General features: G+C 40.7%; 1 protein-coding gene across 1 annotated transcript in view; it reads right to left on the bottom strand.

The window, feature by feature from the left end:
- Positions 1–7,679: 7,679 nt before the first annotated feature.
- The window catches only part of RUNX1T1 (RUNX1 partner transcriptional co-repressor 1), a 136,447-nt gene continuing 123,206 nt past the window's right edge, over positions 7,680–20,920 (bottom strand). Inside the window, 1 exon segment of the mRNA XM_023648678.2 lies at positions 7,680–9,647. Coding sequence (XP_023504446.1) covers positions 9,372–9,647 — 276 coding nt within the window. The 3' untranslated portion in view covers positions 7,680–9,371.

Below are 20,920 nucleotides of genomic sequence, written 5' to 3' on the forward strand. Positions count from 1 at the left end.
TTTACATGATATGGATTGTAACATTATCCATGTGTGATCATTGGGTGCTTTTTGTTTTTTTTTTTCCCACAGAGTGCCTCTTAACAACTTCTAGAATGAGAGTTCTAGTGAACATGGTTTCCACGAAGAGTTCCAATGAAATGCTGAGTTACTCATATCCTAGATGTTGACAAAGTTGCAGCTCTTTTATTAGTAGTTTCGATTCTAACCTTGGATCATCAACCTCAGATCTTTCATAGGCATATTTTGTGCCCAACTTCATATTTCTGAATCAGAACCATAGGTGACCAAGTTACTGAAATTAACTTAGATGACACATTGTAAGAACATTTCGTGAAAGTAGGTAGTAGATCACAACTGACATGAATAAATATATATATGTATATAGTATTGCAAGTATATATGTGTATATGTATGTGTGCTTCCATATGTGTATGTGTATGTATGTGTATGTATGTATCTGTATAATATTCATTATATTTAATTCCACAAAACTCAATGATAGTTATTATTTTATGCCTAATTTATGGAGAACATATTAAATTGTAGAAGAGTAGAAACAAGTACCTTGCTAACATTTTTCAAAGTCTTTGCTAACAGAGCAAAAAGAATATATTACTTGCCATCAAAATACGCGATTTGCAGTTGCCTTAATTTTACTGTCTGTGACTTCATCAGCAAAAGCCACAATTGTAATAAACGGAATTGTAAGAGGCTGCCGTTGGTTTTTTGCAGACTCTCTATCCTTCATCAAAGCTTCAGACAATAGGTTTTAAATAGCAGTATACACCATCTAAAACAAGAGTTTGCAACAAGTTTAATTGGGAATACAAAAATCTCTCTCTTTGTCAAAGACAATATTGACATTTTCAAGTGAGCGAAGAATAAATGATTTATTTACTTTTTGCACACAGAAGAAAGTCAAGCCTCCTAAGAAAGGCTGTTGTTATGAAACTCACCCTCTCTCTGAAAAAAAAAAAAAAACCCAAGAATGCTTTATTTCTTATGTTTCAGCAAAATTTAGGGGTGTGTCTCTTCCCAGGCATTGCCATGTTGGTTTTGTCATCTGTGCTTATACTTGACGAGTCACCTCTGCCAGGAATGTTCTTTCCTTTTGTTTTAGTCCATTTGGGCTGCTACAACAAAATACCACAGACTGGGGTGCCTATGAACAGCAGAAATTCATTGCTCTTGGTTCTCGAGGCTGCAAGCATGAGATCAGGGTGCCAGCAGGGTCATATGATGGCCCTCTTCTGAGTCACAGACTTCTCTTTATATCCTTACATGGTGGAAGAGTTAGAAATCTCTGTGGAGTCTCTTTTCTAAGAACACTAACCCCATTCATGAGGGCTCCACCCTCATGACCTAATCATCTCCCAAAGGTGCCACCCCCTAATACCATCACCTCAGGGGTTAGGTTTCAACATATGAATTTAGGGGGACACATTAAGACCATAGCATGTTTACGTCCCTTTTTCATGGCATCTCCTTGCCTTAATTCTTGCGTTGATCCTCCTGAGACCATTCCCTGAAGCAAGTGCAGGCTTGCCCCCAAAATGAGTTATTAACTGAACTGATTTGGAGAGCTTTGCTGCCTCTATTTCCCTGCTTCGTGATGACCACTTGCCTGCCCCAACCCTGTGGTCAGATAGGTTTAGTTCTCCAATAAGCACAAGGATTACCATGGCTTCCTTATCACCATCAGTGGTAGCCCCTAAATGTGGCTGCATATCTTACTTAGAAGGAAATAAAATGGCTCAAGAGCCCTGTGAGGACCTGTGAAAGCTGTGTCCTGCTTAACTGGACCTCAGGCCTACCATCGTCTTATGCCTGCTGCCATCAACAGTTCTGCAAGCCCTCCAGTTTGGCCCCATCTTGCAGCCCTCACGCTTGGTCCCTCTGCTTGCCTGGCATGCTCTCTCACAAGATGTTCATGCGGCTTACTCCACATCCACATTCCTTCTTAAATGTCACTTCCTTAGAGTAGCTGTCCTTGGCCACCCAAATTAAGATAGTGCCACCCTCAAGCCTATCACTGCTTATTTCCCTATCCTCCTTTATGTTTTTTTCTGGCATTGACCAGTGACTAAATATGTATCTAATTACTTGTTTATCTTTCTATCCCATCAGAATATAAGCCCCAGGAAGACAGAGATGTATCTTATTTATAAATGTCTCCCTAGAGATTCTGATTCTGTAGGTCAACAGGGGAGGTCAGAAATCTGTTTTTAGTAGACAGCCCAGGTCACTTTGAAGCAACTAAGTAAAACAGCATTTGGGAGGCATAATTGACATCAAGCTTTTCCTAAGCCTGAGGTGGCGGTTGTTGTTGGAGGTTTATTTTGTTGTTGTTGATTTGTTTTGTTAGTTTTTAAAGAAAGAGAAACCTCTTTCCTTACCAAGTCCAGAAAGCCCATGACTCAATGCTGTGAGATATGCCAGGCATCATTCAAATAGTGATACTGATAACTGCAGAGGGACATGGAAAGCGAGAACTCCCTTGAGATGGTACAATCTCCCAATAACTGAGAAATGACTGTATATTGAAGAAAGTATATGCTTGTAATTTGCCAGAGCCCAGTATACGAAGTATTATCATGGTTACATTTTGCCTATTTTCAGCTCCTGCCACATAACATTTATGTGGACCATTCCCTACCTTTTTTCCCACTCTCAATGTCTATGTTATCATTACCAATTCCTCTTAAGTGGTTTGGTGGATTATATTGACATGCTTGAGGGAAGTGGGGTGGAATCTTCAATCATAATATCAGCTGCTTATGTTAGTTTTTTCTGAGTCAGAATAGCTCTGTCTGAGACTGTGTGTCCTGGATCTTAAGTGTCTCGGTACCGTTGGAACAACTCAGGGGCAGAAAGTTGCTGTGAGACTCACTGGCATCCAGGGACCATGTTGCCTAGAGTTGGATTCTGAGAGAACCAGGGTGAGCAGGCCTCTTCCTCTCAGTTTAGGATAAGCTTCACAGAAGAGCCTTCATGGGATTTTAAGTAAAAAGGGGAGGGATGGTCTGAAGAAGATAGTAAGATAAAAGAAGAAAAATAGTTCCAAATTTTATAAAAAGTTTCATTGTGTGTACAGTAAATGTAGGAGTGGAGACGGGGGAACTAAAGAGAGCAAAGAAACCCAAAGCAAACAGGGCAGTGAGCAGAGCGAGCAGAGATGGAAACCAGAATCTAAAAGAGCCTTACGCGGTCAGAATAGAGACCACGAGGCCTCAACTACACTAGTTTCTACTTTGAGCTGTTATATGTCTGAAATCCTAAAGTATTCTCTAATGCCTTGCTAGTGGCGTCCTTGCTGGTGGCATCCTACATGAATATATTAAGAGAACTGTGACAATTAACTGTTTATTGCCAATAACCATAGTCAACCTGTCACATACTGAAGTGAACAGTTGGTTCCCTCACCTCTTTGGCATTTACGTCCTCTTGATATTTGTAAACAGTGGTCACGCTGCCTCTTATCACGATCCGATCAACTGTACACGGTTTAATCTTCCCTTTTTGAACCGCTCCTCTAGCTGGTTAAATCATTTCTCTTGTTCTTTCTGTTCTTCCAGCCAATTTGTTCACCTCTGAAAAAACTGGCACCACGTTATTCTAGCTGCAGATTCACAGTTGTGTTTACAATGAATATTTATTGAGTGCTAACTGGGTACTTGGCCCTGCCTTAGTACTGAAAAGGGCTCTGGTTGCCACTGATTTATGTGGGTACTGCCATGGCATCCGGGAAGCCCTGTTCTCCCCACTGTCTCATATTCCCACTATGCAATTTCTCTCTTTCTTGACAGTGCAATACAGAACTGCAACACAAGAACATTAGCATTAAGAACTAAAAGCAGATAGTCTTTCTTTTACCCATCAGAAGTTTTCTCTCCTTTAAAATGTTTTTATTACAGTAAAACAGACAACTGTTTTGTCTTACTCTTAAGGAGTTCTCATTGACTCCCCATGCACAATCATGAAGTGTTTCCAACAAATGTTATCTGAACCTGAAAATTCCAAGAGAAAATTACCAAATTACCTTGGTCCTACATCCCCGCTTATATGGAGAGGTGGCATGGGAAAAAGATTTTCTGTATTCACCTGACTCAGTTTCCCCAGGATGACTGAGAACAGACTGACCAGGGACAGGTTTGAGCAAACACAACTTTATTTATTCACCTTGGAGTTAGACACCCATACGGAACAGCATCCCTTTGCTCATTCCCTCCCCACCCATTCCAGAGAAATAGTTGCACCTTCTTTCACGGCAAACACATTTATTTTAGGGTATTATTAAATACATCATTAACACTTCTTAAAAAGAATATGGTGTCCTCTATCTAGAAGTCTCTGGATTTTGCTCATATTTTTCATATAAACTACAAAGCATTTCCCATTTGTCCAATGTATCCACTCGCATAAAACCATCACAGAGGTGTTTTCAAGAACTACTTATAAGGGAACTATTTCAGTGGGTCCCGTTTCTGTTCTTGTCTGCTAGTTTCTGGGCTGTTCCACTTTGAAGAGACAAAAAGACACATGAACACGTTAAAGGATAGGCAACTTCAGTCAGGCGGGCCTGTCTTTTGCAAAACCATCATCATCATCATCAAATTAAGCATCCAATCCTATCACAATTGTAGAGGGGAGGAGGAATACATTAAAACATTTTTTCGTATTTTTTTCCTTGTGTGTATTACTAAGTTCCTGGGGTAAGAAGTGTGAGAAAAGCCACATTTCCCAGGAAGACAAGTTAGAGAAGCCAGGCCTTGGGACAGGGACCTAGCTGACACAAGGAGGAAGCTGAATGGACGGTCCCAAGGGACCCTCCCACCTAACCAGCATCCACCACCAGGCTCTCTCTCAGCCTTTTGCACATACTTGGTAATCTTTATTCTTTGCAACTACCTTTTGGCCCACGGAGTTGGTAACATTCAGAGGGAAGAGGAATTTCTGCTACAACCCAGTACATACATTACTACAAAAAACCCCAAATCGTGTGTTCTTCAAATTACACATAAAAATAACAGCATTCATGGGGCGAAGGGAAAAGCACTGGGGCTTCAAACTCTAACCAACTTTATAACTAGAGCATCAAAAAAATGTCAGAGGGGTAATTTGGACCTCTCAGCAAAGTTGGAGACTGCCACAGTGGATGCTTAACAACGTACAATAACAAGAGTGAAAATGCTGGTGACTTTAGTTAGAGAAGGATGGTGGACAAGGCAGATGGAAGCAGGGCTCTGCCCCAGTGGATCTGCCTTTCAGGCGTGCTGTGGGGAGCTGAGCCACTTAAGGTAGGGATGAACCTCTCTGCAAAGCTTGACCTGGATGTAGGGACTCAATTCTATCAAAATGCAGCCAAAAGGGCCTCTGCTGCCCTGACCATGCAGCAGCAAAACTAAGCAAACCAAGTTCTCTTTTCCTCTGGAAGCCTGGAATTCTCCTCCCACACTTTTGGCTCCTTATGCCTGGGTGATAATCTCCCCAAAACTAACTGGACTTCTGCATTGTTCTGACATCATTCCCTATTCACCAAGCATGGCTGAGCCAATTCCTGTTACAGAGGCATGCTCTGCAGCTGAATAAACTCTAGAGATGTACTTCAGATGGACTCCCAGGCCAGGGCCACTGAGCGGGCAGCTGTGGCACACACTGAGGATAAGGGAGGCAGAGAATATGGATTTTTTTAAACTTTTTTATTACACAGTAAAGAATACAACAATACCTGAATCATACTTTAAAGATTCACAGGTTGACAGACCATACGTTACAGTCCAACTAAGGAAAAAAGGATAAACAAGAAACCACAGTTCAGACATAGTAGACTTAAAAGCTCAAGAGTATGCTGACAAAAGCATGATGCCTAGACCCCACCCCCCAGTGTTAGTCTACCATTAACTTGCGGTACATGTCTGAATTAAGTATTGCACAACAACTTTAATTTTTCACAATAATGTCGCAGAACCCAAAATAATATTTAAAAAAATTACTTCAAATCTGCATTTCAACAGTCTCCAATTTTTTTCTGTCCCTTGAGGAAATCGGACAACATGGAGTCGCTTTCTTTCCCTAAGTATTCCAGACATAGGCATGCTTTGCATAAGTAAACCAGCCTTGAAATTTTTAAATCCCCAAGACATGCACCTACACATTAAAAAAAAAGGAAAAAAATTAAAAAGACAGGCGGCCCTGTCACACACAGTCTCATGACAGAAAAAAGAGAAAGAGAAAAGAGTCAGACAGAGATAAGAGAGGACGCCCTATTCCTATCAGCGACCACCATTCAATTCTATCCAATGAAGATAACTTTTTTTTAAATGTGTTATACCTACAAATTATACTCTCACATAGCCTGTATATAAGTGACAAGCAAAAAAGGAAAGTAACAAAAGTTTTCTTTTCTTTCTCTTCTTTAGGTTTATGAGGTCTGCATTGTTACCAAGAAGTGATATGGTTTGCAGCTGTATGAGCTTAACTTTTGGTATCCTGGTTCTTTTGTGCCCATTTGGTTTGACTAGACCAGTTTTTGTTAGCTACTGGTGCAATATACATGCTGTCAGAGGTAGAGTGAAACTTTTTGCCACTGAGGAGAATGTAGCAAAACAGGAGGAGAGGAAGAGGAGGAGGAAGAGGGGGAGGAGGAAGAGGAGTCAGAGAGAGAGCTCAGAGTTAGGGATTTTTTTGTATTTGTTTTCACTCAGGGTGCCCTGAATCAAAAGTAATGAGACGTACTGTACTAATTGTTATTTTACACACTAGTGTCAAGAATAACAGTGCTGTTTCACAGACATCACAGCTTCTAGAGATAAAGACGTGTGGGTATGACATACCTCATTTTTGGGATTATTTAACCCTTCGTAGCCTAGAACATATAATAGCTCTGTAAGAAAGGACTGTCCAGTGTCACAAGCAGACTAGAAAGCAGAGTGAGGTCAAAGGATTCTGGGAGCACCATGATAAAATATAACCCATTCAGAGCCTGGTTATGTGCTTTCACGTCACTGTAAGCAGGTGTGCTGGCAAACGGACTTCCAAATGCAGAGAGCTGTATTGACTTGCTCATCAGAACTTTCTAAACTAAAAAGCCATGTTTTAAAAAAACATAACACCACTCAAACAAAACTAAAACCAACTTATAAAAGGAAAGGCAGGGGGAAAAATGCTAAAAAACATTAGGTTTAAGAGACTTCAAGCAAACCGATTTAGGATCGCATCCATGCAGACACTTAAAAGCCATTTAAAACTGTATCCAAGGGCTACATTAAAAAAAACAAACCCAAAGCTAATGGATCATTTTAGATTTTTAAGTAAACGCCTGATGTGTGTACGTATGTGGAGAAGTGTCTTCCCAGCTTTGAAAACTTTGGTTGTCTACACAGCCTGCAGCACTGCTGACTTTCCCCAAAGCACACAAGCACATCCTGGGCTACTGTTTTCAAAACTAACAAGTAGTTCTGGTCTGGACCCTGGACAACGAAGGGTTAATGGATTCACACTATACCTTGCTGAACATGTTTAACCTGCTGATCATTTGGAAAGTAGTACTGGTGCTTTTCAAAATTCTGATTTTGGTCCATCAGATCAGTCTTTGGCTGACTTCCCTTTTGCAAGAATACTGTATAACCTGGCATTCAGCAGTGTTAAAGCTGTCAGTTTACACCTCAGCATTTGGAGTCTAATGATTTATCTTTTTTTTTTTTTTGTAAAATTAGAAATACTTAACCTTACAGCAATACGCATGCACTGTCTTTTTTTTAAAGTAGGATATATTATTTTATTTTTTTAAAAAGTCCCTATAATGACTTTCCAAAAAAAAAAAAAGGGAAGAAAGAAAAATTCCACTACTACTCTATGCTACAGCTAAACTTGGTGAAATGGTTCTAGCATATTTAAAAAGAGTTTGCTGAAAAAAAAAGAAAAAATAGCATGCCTAGGGAGTCATTGTGACAGTGCAAAATACATTTATGTACATCCCTCTTACAAAAACACCAATATGTTAGCATTCCGTGAAGCATGCTGGTTTTCAGGAAAAAAAATCCTATAAGAGAGTGAAATAGCAGCTCCGAAAGATAGCCTTTTTTCTTTTCTTTTCTTGAGGACAACCGAAAAAGAGTTGTTTTTTTCTTTTTTTCGAACTACTAGAGATATATCACTAACACATACAGATATAAAAGCAGCATAGGAAAGATACAGGTTTCTCACCAACTAGGAATAGAGAGACTAAATGTGGGCATATGGTTAAACTACAATGCATCTTCACATTTGTCCAACACATTTACAAGAAAAACACCATTGGGAAACCTCACAGGACAGAAGTGTTTTAACACCAAGAGAACTACTAGTTTTTAATTAAAAATTCAAACAGGGTGGGGTTGAAAAAATTTGGAAAGGGGCTGGAGCTGGAGCCACCATTTTTTTAAAATTATTTTTCAATATAAAATGAATGAGCTGGAATAGACCCAATGTCCTTACACTGTGGAACCTGGCAAAAGTGAAGAAACGTTGAAGGGTTATTTAGGGCAGCTGGCTGATGTCAAAGCTGCCAGAATGCTAATTAACTGCAGGCTGAGTCTCTTACTTCTGTGTGTGTGTGTGTGTATATATATGTATATACATATATATACATATATATGTATATATATATAAAGGAGCCTTTTGTATTATGGCATTTTTTTCTTGCTGCTATATTCATACATCCCACTGCAAATCATCTTTCATTTTTCATTCTGTTGACCTGGATATTATTATTTCTTTTCAGAAACAGGGAAAAAAATCAAACATCTGTGTCTCCTTCCAATATGCTACACATGTGCACATTTTGTAGCGGGTCTTCAAAGTTCAGTTAGCAACCCACAGACGCCATTCATCTTCTTGTTAAAATGTCTACCGCTGTAGCCAATGCTCATGCCCTTGAGAGTTTTCCTCTTTTTTTTCCCATTATTTTATATAAAGAACATTGTGACTTTTAGTATTAGCATTTTTGCTTTCAACAGCAATTAGCAATCTCTTGGTTTGCTGTTTGGTAAAGCATCGGTTAATGAGGTCATCTAGTTTAAAATCCCAGCTACTGGAAAATAACAGGGAGGAGGTCAAATCTATCTTTTCATGTTATATTCTCTGCTCTCTTTTCAGTTCTCTAAGGAAAAGATATCTTTGTTATCCACAATAAGTCATTACGACCCGTTACTGGCCCTTTGTTTTACTAACGCCTCAAGATACAGTCAGGTTCTCTCTTGCTGAAGTACTGAAATAGGATAGTTCATCTATAAACAAACAAACAAAAAAACAACTTTGAGCATCTGAGGATGAGGAATTGGTTTTGTGTTGGTTGTGTTGTCTTTCCTCCGACAGTTCTGAGTTCATGTCTAGCGAGGGGTTGTCTCTATGGTAGAAGGGGTCCCCGGGGTGGTCGACCTCGGGGTGGCTGCTGGTGGTGTGTCCATCGGGCTCCCGGCCCCGCTGTTGGGCGTGACGGAGGAGCTGACTGCAGGTGCGTCCCCCTGCTGCTGGGCCTGCAGGGTCTGTCCACAGATGTGGTGGTGCTTCTCCCAGTCTTTGTGCTGGCAAAATGAGCCACAGTATCGGGCTGTGTTACAGCCACTGCAGGTTTCACTCGCTTTACGACCACAATTCCAGCAACTCTAAAGGATAAGGCAGAAGAATGCAAAATCCCAAATTAATACATTGTCCAGGCAAAAGTGTGATGAAATATGTTAAGTAGCACTGCCTCTTTATTTTTAAGAACTATACAGTAAGAATGAAAAATCCAGTTGTATGTGTTTCTGTGTGCACCCACTAAACACACAGAAGATGCAGGTTTTGGTGTGATGATTGCCCAAACTTTTCAGTCAACAGCTATCATGATGTCTAAGAAACTGGCTGAAGCTCCTTTCCATTTTTACTGTAAAATCCCTTGTTTTTAGGTTTGGCTATTTTCACATCTAAATTCTCTCTTCATCCATACTAACAATTGCCTATCTGACTTTTTTTCTCTTCTAATGCCAACACCACCATGGTCAGACACAAACGTATCACTCCTGGCAGAAGCTTCTTCCTTCTAGATACTAACAGGAATCACAAAGGAACTCCAAGAACCCTACATTAGGTTCAAAGAAATATAATGGAGTAGATAGAGGATCCTCCTCCCTGCACCACCACAGACTGGAGAGAGTGAGGCCGGGCACTTTCACCTCTCCATGAGTTAGTTCTTCCCACTGCAATCAGTTATGTATTCAGAGTACCTGACATCCAAATGCCAGGACAATCTCAAAAAAATGCCCTTTACCTCCCTAGAGGGAAGGATCGTTGGTTTGTTTTTTCTCTGATATATTCGAAGCACCCAGAACAGTGCCTGATATATAGTAATTGCTCAATAAATATTTGTGAAATGACTCACACTATGCCCAATTTGGCTTTGAAAAACTAGAAATACTAAACTGGGTAAACAGTAATGCTATTTGCATACAATGCTTTCCAGCTGATGGAGTTCCTTTGCATCTCATTTGCACCTCAGCAACCTTGGGTAGTCATAGAAGTGGAGGAAACTAAAAACTCAGACCTGAGTGAGCCCACTGCCAATCTCTGGTGAGAAAAGGCCAAATGAGATTGCCTCTGAGATTTAAACTTTGAGATAAACGCATCATGAATCAGAGCACAGACATACCAGAGACAGAAGAGCACCTGCGTAGGGTAGATCCAAGGGAAGGAGGGAGGGATGGGGAGGAGCCCAGGGACGACAGTGCCCTTGGGTCCTTCCAGGAGGAGGCGAAACCTCAGGAAGTTAACTTTCAACCTTTGCGGTTCTTTCGGCAAGACCATCCTCATTGTGAAATGCTTTATCAAGTGACCTTAGCTTTGGTTTTGTACTGCGAATCTTTTTATTCTTTATCTTCCTTGGTTTTGATTATATTCTTGCAAAACAAACTTCTAACCATAATCTGGTAACCCCAACCAGCTAACGGTGTGTGGTGTGTCACAATTAAAACACATTTTTTAAAGCCCTGATATATGTGGATATTAACAATCTCCCCACTATGTTCCCTGTAATTCTTTTGGTTTTCAGCATGCTTGTGTACAGCTTAAGATGGCTCAAGAGCAGACTGAAAATACCCCAGTGGAACATCGGCCCATCAGCCCGGTATGCATGGCTGTACCACTGTGCAAAATACACAGTGGAATTTTTGGCAGTCATCCTAATTTTGCTAATAAATAAAGGGGCTCCTAGAGTCTTTCAAGTGCTAGAAGGCCGTAAACTCAAGAACTCTGGTTTAAAACTTTTCGAAAGAGCTCAGCTCTACAGTCTTATTTCTTTACCATTCAGAAATTATGGCCCAGTGAAGAGGGGGAAAAACTAACAACTTAAGATCTCAAAAACTCTGGTCAATGGGAGGTGTTTTAAATGAATATAGCTGAGGAAACGTAAAAACTTGGTTTACATGTTAATATCATAAATAAAAATGTAATTAACATTAATAGTGAGTACCAGAACAAAGTAATTTTTTCTACATCGATTTAATTTAATCAGGAAAATATCTCAAAAGATGTGCACCTCCAATCAGAGGCTTCATTAACATAACTAGAAGCCCTTATCTCTCCAAATTAATTCAATCTCATTGCAGGTATAATGTTCTACAAAGAAGTGAACAAAGGTGGGCCTGGCCCATCCGTCAGAGCAGTGACGTACAACACTGGGCACTCAGTGAAGTTTACTTCCTCGAGATTTAGGCATGTAGAATAATGCCAGCTGGATCCTGGAACAAACTCAGCAAATAAGCAAAATTCCTAAATTACATCAGAAAATCCCAATTAGAGAACAGAGACCCAGATTCAAAACAATGTTTTAAGGAAATTAAACATCTAATCTGAGTCAAGTGGCTTCTTTAGGAAATTCCCTGGTGTGAGTTCTATCCTTTTTCTGTCAGAGGCACATTTTGGCAGACACAAGACTGGAAAGTGCCCAATATTCAACGGCTCCATCAGATTGAAATCAGATGTAGGCAACGTTCTCAATTTAAGCTGATTAAACACACAGACTAAACCAGGTAATTACAAATGCATGTGTTAGGGAGTGGAAAGAGGAGACAGCACGGGGACTTCTTATTTTTTAAAGTGTTTTCAAAGATGGGAACAATTTTACAAATAAAACAGTGGAATTATGCCAAATATAGAAACAGATGTTTTGGATCGCAAAGCTCCTGGGAACTGAGCCTTCTTGCCTGGCATGGCTGGGTTCTGACCCAGGATTCAAGGGCTCTGGCTAGTTTTACCTCTAGTCCCATTCCCAAGTTGTTCGATCCTGTTCCTTTACCACCTACACTGGGACAAAAACATCCTGCAGCTGTCAGAAGGTACAACAAAGAGGAATTCAAATGAGCTGGTGGGAAAAAACCTACATATTTTTATTGCCCTTGATATTGCATTGCATGAACATGCAGGGAACTTTGGCACAATTATTCAACCAAAAAAAACCCTCCAAAGTGCACATTCCTTTTTAAAAGCTCATTAGAAAACAGACAAAGCAATTTCTATTAATATATTTCTCTTGGATGATTCTACCGTTGGCTAATCTGTACCTACAAGACTGGCGCCTCACCGGCAGCACTGAGCTCCTCAGCAATCACACCACTGGGAAGAGCAGAATGTGGACTCTTGTGAGCACTCTAATTCAGATCCTTTCAAGCTTCTAAGTTCGTAAGCTTTATGCTCTTTTCAAAGGTGGAAATTGCAAATTGTGTACAAAACCCAGAGGTATAACCATAAAGGCAGAGATAAAGATGGTCAATGGCTTAATCTAATTTTACATTTTTCAAATTTGTGCTTTTTATACTCAGGCTAGTGTTTCCTGGTAGTTGCTCTATTTATTTGTTATTTATTTTATTATTTTTTAAATAACTGAGCTTCCCTTTCAGTCCTCTAAGGAATGATGCTGGTGACTGAATTACCACAATAATGTCGAAGGCTCAAGAACACCATTTCATAGCAAATTCCATTCCCAAAGCTCATGGCAATTTATGGTCTTCCCTTATTTGTGATAATATATTCCATTTTTGGCATAAAGAATATTTTCTTCCCTATCTGAAAAATGGGAATCAGTCCATTGACCAAAATTAGGCTGTGTCTCAGATGAAGAATATGAGGCTGAACACAACCCTCCCCCTTTGCTAAATGTACTAATACTACGGATGGAAACCAAAATGACGAATCAAAGCTTCTGAATGCCAGAGCTACGTGTCCAAGATTGTCGATACTTTGTTTGACATCAGCAATCTCTTCATTATTTCCTTCATCTTGTTATTTTAGATATGCAGAGAATGGTCTTTCTGCCCTACTGACAAAAGATATTCTTTCTGGATCTTACTGTTGGAAATCACTTTTCCAAGAAACAAAATTTTAAAAAGATATACAGATGGCCAAAAGGTATATGAAAAGATGCTCAACATCATTAGCTATGAGGGAAATGCAAATCAAAACTGCAATGAGGTATCACCTCACTCTGGTCAGAATGGCTATAATTAACAAGGCAGGAAACAAGTGTTGGAGAGGAAGTGGAGAGAAGGGAACCCTTGTTCACTGTTGGTGGGAGTGCAAACTGGTGCAGCCACTGTGGAAAGCAGTATGGAGTATCCTCAGAAAATTAAGAATAGATCTACCATATGATCCAGCTATCCAACTGCTGGGTATTTATCCAGAGAACTTGAAAACACAAAGGCATAAAGATACTTGCACCCCTAAGTTCACTGCAGGATTATACACAATAGCCAAGACTTGGAAGCAACCTAGGTGCCCATCAAGGGATGAATGGATAAAGAAGATGTGGTATATATATATATATATAAAATGGAATACTACTCAGCCATAAGAAATTATAAAATCTGGCCATTTGTGACAACATGGATGGACCTTGAGGGTATTATGCTGAGTGAAATAAGTCAGAGGTAGAAAGTCAAATACCGTATGATCTCACTCATAAGTAGAAGATAAAAACGACAAACAAACACATATGGGGCCGGCCCAGTGGTGCAGTGATTAAACTTTGCACATTCCGATTCTCGGCAGCCTGGCGTTTGCCGGTTCAAATCCCGGGTGCGGACATGGCACTGCTTGGCAAAAGCCATGCTGTGGTAGGCGACCCACGTATAAAGTAGAGGAAGATGGCCATGGATGTTAGCTCAGGGCCAGTCTTCCTCAGCAAAAAGGAGGAGGATTGGCAGTAGTTAGCTCAGGGCTAATCTTCCTCAAAAACCAAAAAACAAACACATAGCATTGGAGATTGGATTGGTGGTTACCAAGGGGGGGGGGGGGCAAAAGGGGTGTTTATGCTCACATGTAAGGGGATGGTCTATAATTAGTTTTTGGGTGGTGAACATGATGTAATCCACACAGAATTTGAAATATATTATGATATACATCCGAAAAATAAATTAATTAATTTTTAAAAAGTGGAAAAAAAAAAATTCTCCTGTATTACTTTAAGTTTCTTCAGGTCTTATGCACCTATAATTCTCCAGAAAAACCCTTGCACACAATCAATGCTCAATAAATTAAACAGAATAATTATAATTAAAATTCCCAAAATGTAAAGAACTCTACAGAAGGCAACACATTGACTTAAATTCATATTAAGTTCACAACATCTTATATTTGCATTGCACTTGACAGTTTAAAACCACTTTCATATACATTTTGCAGCTTAGGAAACTGAGGCCCAAAGAATAAATAACTTTTGCAGTAAATGACTTGCCTAAAGTCACACAGATATGAAATTACACAGCCAAGGTTTGATTCACCTGGGTCTTTGGACTGCAAACCAAACACTCTTTCCAAAATGCCACACTCTGTCAGTTTCAGATCTTAGAACCTGTTTTGGCAGGAACAAGGTTAGAACGGCACTTAACTCCTGAAAGTGGACAGAGGGTGGGCCAGGAAGTTGGAGCACCAAAGACAAGTTACCATGGTGTGTAAAGGAAATGGCTTCCAGTTTTGAGCGGCTTCAGGGTCAGGCCGACCTGGGTTTTCTTTCCAACTGCATCACTTAATGGCTTTAAGACCACAAGCAAATAACTAAACCTGGAGTGATAGTACCTGTAAAGCACAAATAATAACTGCAGGGTTATTCAGGATTATGTCAGTACTAAGCACAGTGCCTGATGTTCAGTAGGTCCTGAATAAATAGCAGGAACTAACACCACCTCCTCCTTTTGGCTCTGGCTGGAAGAAAGCGAGACTATACACAACCCTTACTCCAGATCCAGCATGGTATAACCTTTAGAATTAGGAAGCTCGTGGCCCTGTGCCTCCCCTGCAGGCACTGACAGAGAGAGAACATTAGCTGACTTCCCCTTACACTTCATTAGTGACCAATTACTTTGTCTTCAACCCGAGACTTTCCGAAGATTCACCACTACTGACCATTTCTCCATCTCTCCTTTTTAAATTCTCCTTGTTGAAATTCGGTCTAACTTCAGTCTTTAAGTTACTAAAATTCTGATTCCTATACTATAACTTCTTCCTGTTCTGTTTGTTCATTTCCCTCTAAGTCTTTGGAAAGGAGGGAAGCTGGCACAAAGAAAAGAAATATCCTTCCCTTCCTATACTCTCCTCTGTCAGATCTCATGTTTCAACTATCAGCTGTAAGAAAATGACTCAAAACTGTTTCTCCAGCTCTCATTTCTTTCCTGAGCTGCAGTCTCTTACTCTCAACTGCCTGTTCTGTAGATCCACCAGATGCTCCTCTGTCACCGAGTCAGTATCCCTAAACCTGACTCTCTGATGTGGTCCATTTCAGTCACAAGCAACACTCAGGCGCAATACTTTGTCATCTTATTGGAAACTCCTCTTTCTTTGGCCCCTGCAACCACTCAGTGCCAAACCCCACCAACCTTACTCCCACGGTCTCTCTTCCTTCCTTTCCAACCTCACAATTACTATCCAAGTTCCTTTGCTGCCCTGCCTGTCAGAACAGCTTCTTAATCTGTTTTTCATCTCTCTCTCTTACACGTAGTACACATTGCTCATTTGTAAGGTGACTTGTTTATAAAATACTTCTACTCATCTCATTTGCCCCTCTCAACCACCTCGCAGAGAGTACCATATAAATGTTATCCCTGTGTTACAGATGATAAAACTGAAGCTCCAAGGGGTGACCTGCTCAGGATCTTTCCAGGCCCAGTGCTCTGACCACTATGCCATGATGACCTGTGGAATCAAAGAGCTGGCTTTTCAATGAATGAAATAAACAAACAAAAATCTTATAACATAGCTCAAGCTCTGAAAGCTCCAAATTCTTCTAGGGACTGACGGGTCTGGTCCAATCGTGAGGACTTTAACAAGAGCTGTGCTGTGAGATCCCTGTGTAGTAACGTGAAAACTACGTCATACAGAGTCCACTCAGGCCCACAGTTTGGGCCATACTGCACAGTTTCCACTGGGGACGATTCCACTAATTCCAGAAGGAGCAATGAAGATGAACCTCTTAGAGTCACTTACCGACACTGTCACGGCTTAGTAGGCTTTGGAAGTACAAAGTTTAAAGATCTGCTCAGTGTTTCTACTTAAGTGCCACAAAACTGCCCAACTTTGATACAAACGGTGCAGTTGTGCACCTACGTAGGAACAATGAATAAAGGCTGTTTTAATCTGGGGAGAAAATATCACTTTGGTGGCTCAAAACTATTAGAACAATACATTTATTTATTATCTGTTCTATGCTCATTTCCAGTCCCTTGCTTTGATCCCCTAAGCTAGAACAAGATACGGGTCTCAAAGAAGAGCTATAAAGAGCAGGTTCTTTTGAAATAGCTTCAATCTGACAGCGTTCACTAGAGAAAAAAAAAAACCAAAAAAACATATATATATATATGTATACAGATAGGAACTGGAAATGAATATGGATAAAAACAAAACAGTTTAAGATGGTCAGATTTGGCAAATTTCCTTTGACTTATGTTAATACTGGCATTATACATTCTCGGTGAAATAGATAATACACTGTAAAAAGGGAAAGTACAGAAAATATTATATTGCTTAGCTGTCTGCCCCAAGTCCAGCATCATTCTGTTAGCACTGACAATTACTAGTTAGTCTATAATCCCAAGTAAAGTTCAAGACCTAAGAAGGAATAATCTGAAGGAAGTCCAATGAAGAACAAGATACACTTGTAAGAATCAGGAATAAAAAAATTCCCAGCACTGCCGTGTAGGTATGAAAAAGGTGGCCTGAGAGGCAGGCAGCTTGGGCTGAGGACCAGCTCACACTTACTGTTGTGAGACCCTGCACAATGGCCTACCCCACCAAGACACAGCTTTCTCAGCTGCAAAACAAAGACAACAGCACTATCTACTCCATCTGAGCTGACAGGAGGAGTACACGCTCTAGAGGCTAGAGAGCACTGCCTACCAGGCCCAGTACAGACTGACGCATGCGCCGCAGGTCTTCTTGTTCCACCTCAGGCAAAACAAACCGCATGTCCCCCCAATCACTATGGTGACCATGGGCACCAGGGTGCTAGGATGGCCTGGTTTACAGGACTGGTCTGTCCTGGAAAGAGCACCCCTTTGTCCTCTGAAAAGTGTCCCCGATTGGATGATAAATTACATGGCCTCTAGGAATAATACCTACATGTTATTCATTCCTTACTCCACATTTTCTTCCTGCTGTTCTCTTCAATTTGGCATTGTCAACTCCTCTCCTCTCCTTCTGGAAATTTTCCATTCTTTACTACCTACTTTTCAGAACCACTGGTTTTCCTAAGCAGAATGTGCATTATTTTAGGTCCATTTTACCCATGTGAGAACAAAGGCAGAAAGAGGGAGGCTAAATTTTAAAATTACAGAGAGAAGAATTCATGACCATCTGTCCTTAATATAAACAGCTCAGGAGAAACTTATGAACAGCCAAACTAGGCCTAGAACTCTGGTCTTCTAACTCTGAAGCCAGGCTGCTTCTTAAAGTCTCCATGAAGGGGAGAGAAAGAATAATAATTTGTGTGTTTATATTATCTACATATGGATTTTTATAGATTCAGATTGTATAAATCATATCTGATCTAGGTAAGAGATGGGTACATATCTACAATAGGAGGTGGTTCCCAATAAAGGGAAGGAAAGGGGAAAAATAATGTTGTTTTAGTCAGAACAATTTACTGTATCTTGTGATAAAGAACAGTGGGAAATATGAACAGATAATGACACCTTGCATTATAACTCTCAAAACACTTTAAATTAAAACACTGATATTAAAGAAAAATCTAAACAACACTATGAGGTAAGCAAATAACACTTCATTCCCTGAGAAGAAATGGAGGCTGAGAGGAGTGAAATGAATTGCCTGAGGACTCCTGATATGGTAAATGAGCTGGAGTCAGAATTCAGGTCTTTGGGGTCCTCTTCTTGGATTCTTTCTGCCATACCCACCTGTCTCTGAGCTTTGCGGCAAAAAATCATCTAAGGCTGAACATGGCCTTTAAGTGGTATGACCATATAATTTACCACCCAAACTAGGACACTTAAGAGTGAAAGGGGCATTCAATAATTACATGTGGACAACAGGGGTAACCTGGGACTGTCTCACTCAAACTGGGATGTATGGTCACCCTGCTCCCTATGGTTATGTATTCCAGTGTACTCTCCTGGTTTCATATTAGACAGCATGGGCTATCTAAGCCTTCGTGCTCTATTTACCCTTTCCAATCTGCAGAGGAGATTTGTCTATCGAGCCAGATTGAATAACTGATTTGAGCTTTTTAAAATGTTGTAACTTGTGTTATTTATACACAAAAGATGAAGAAAGGTTACCTCCTCCACGACCCACCCACACACCTTGGGCAGATCCAAACCAGTACATTTCTGAAGGCTGTTCAAGTAAGATCACCGGACGTGTATATCCCACACCCTGCATGTCCACTGACACCCTCTTCTTCCTTGACAGCTAACCAATCATCAAATCCTGCCCATTCTACCTCATGGGTTTCCAGCAAACACATCCAATTTTCTCCCCACCCCAGCACCACTACCAACCATCTTCAGCTAACCTTCATTCCCATCTGTCTCCTGAAACAGATTGGTCCCTCCTTTTCATCTCCTCTGATCTCTCTCCACACTGCAGCCTGAGTGATCCTTCCAAAATACTCATCAGCCACAGAGCCACCCTGCTTTCAAAGCCTGAAGAAGCTGCCCATCCCTTCGTCCCTGCATGATGGAGTTGACATGCTCACGGCCCAAGGTAGCAGTGATGAGGCAATGGGGGTGGGGTGGAGGTGGGGTGGAAGGCAGCTGCTGACCAGTTCTCGATTATTCTTACGTGTCAGATGAAACAAAATTTTTCCCAGAAAAATTCACATTAACCTCTACTGAGACTCATAATTTAGTGATCCTACCCCTCTAATGAACTGCAGTCGACGTGAGCAGAGGTCGCCGCTCCTTCGCGCCCAGCACCGTCCCTCACGGAATGAGAGCTCAAGAATTCGTTATTAAAAGAAAAGTGAAGTAAATGAACGTCAGTAATTTAGAGTTATATGCATTAAAATACAGACTGCCCTGGGCAGATCACGAACACGATTCTTTAAACAATGCCCATTAATTTCTGGGTATAGTTTTAAAATCAATGGTTCCTACACTTAATGAGAATACATATTTTTTCAAGTAATTACTATGATGGCCAGACATTTTTTCTAAGAAAGCAGAAAACAATTCATAAAAGTTCTGAAGCACAGTGCTATGTGGGCCTTATTTGGGGCCGAATGGTTAATATTCAAGAAAATCCCCTGAATATAAAATCATAGAAGAGAAGTCTGGGAAGTATCCGCACTGTCCGCTCTGCAGGTCAGTTGGGCCACACAGTCCTGACCTAACAGATCCACGCCCCGCCCTCCCCAGGCCAAACATAATGGAAGCTGGAATAAGGAACTCTACCCTAGCCCAAGGAAGCCAGAGCTGTTCTAGATCTGTCCCAGAGGGGCCCAGGGACCTTCCTAGACAAAAGGTGACTTGCAAGCATCACTGCTGAGGTGGCTTTTATCAGGTCGCTTCTACAAAAATGTGCACATCCCTAAGTGTGAGGAGAGAGCAGATGCAGAAAAATCTGTTGGATTCAAAGTTGTGTCCTCACTCTTAAATGAAAAGTAAAGAATTCCTGAGGAAAAAAAAGGATTTACCTACAAATTCAACCTAACTGTTAGGCAAAAGGTACAGCTGAGCTGAACCTATCACCAGGCACTTAGATTGTTCTCAGACATTGTCATTCCTCAAGGGAACCAGTGACAGGAATTTAGGGCTAAAGGGTTAAGCTTTTACTTTTATGTCAGGTCCTTGGTCAAACCACTTTTATAGTATGTGTGTAATGACTTATGTGCAAGTCTGGAGGAGTCTCGGCTTCATTCACATGAAATCTTCCGCCTTTCACTCTCCTATTCTCAGGAGAATGTCTACATTACTTTGGAAGAAAAGAGACTTGATCCTTCGAGAGATCAAGGCCCCCACACCCTCAGTCTTAAAAGTGGTCTTGCAATTTAAAGAGAAGAAAAGTAAGAAACCAGACCTAAGTTGCCTTTCTTTATGTGCATCCAAAAATTACCTTAATGATCGTTACGAAAAGATCCTTATTTCATTGTTATGGAACAATGTAAGGGTTGACAGCATGCCGTGAGTTCCAGTTTAGATTCTGCCATGTCCTAGCAGTGTAACTGAAGCCAGGTGTGTTTCCTCACCCGTAACATCATAAAATTATCATGTCTCAAATTTTTAGGCACTGTATGCGACACGTTCACTTATCTTCACATCACGGTAAGACCAAAGTTTTTCGAGGCTTAGTGGTTTCCTCAAAATCACCGAATTGTAAGAGGTGGAGGCAGAAATTAAATTTGGTCCTATGAATTCCGAACCCTTTCTCCTAGCACAGTCTGCCTTAAAATCCTTGGGAC

The sequence above is a fragment of the Equus caballus genome, chromosome 9 (genome assembly GCF_041296265.1).
Source record: "Equus caballus isolate H_3958 breed thoroughbred chromosome 9, TB-T2T, whole genome shotgun sequence".
Classification (NCBI taxonomy): Eukaryota; Metazoa; Chordata; class Mammalia; order Perissodactyla; family Equidae; genus Equus; species Equus caballus.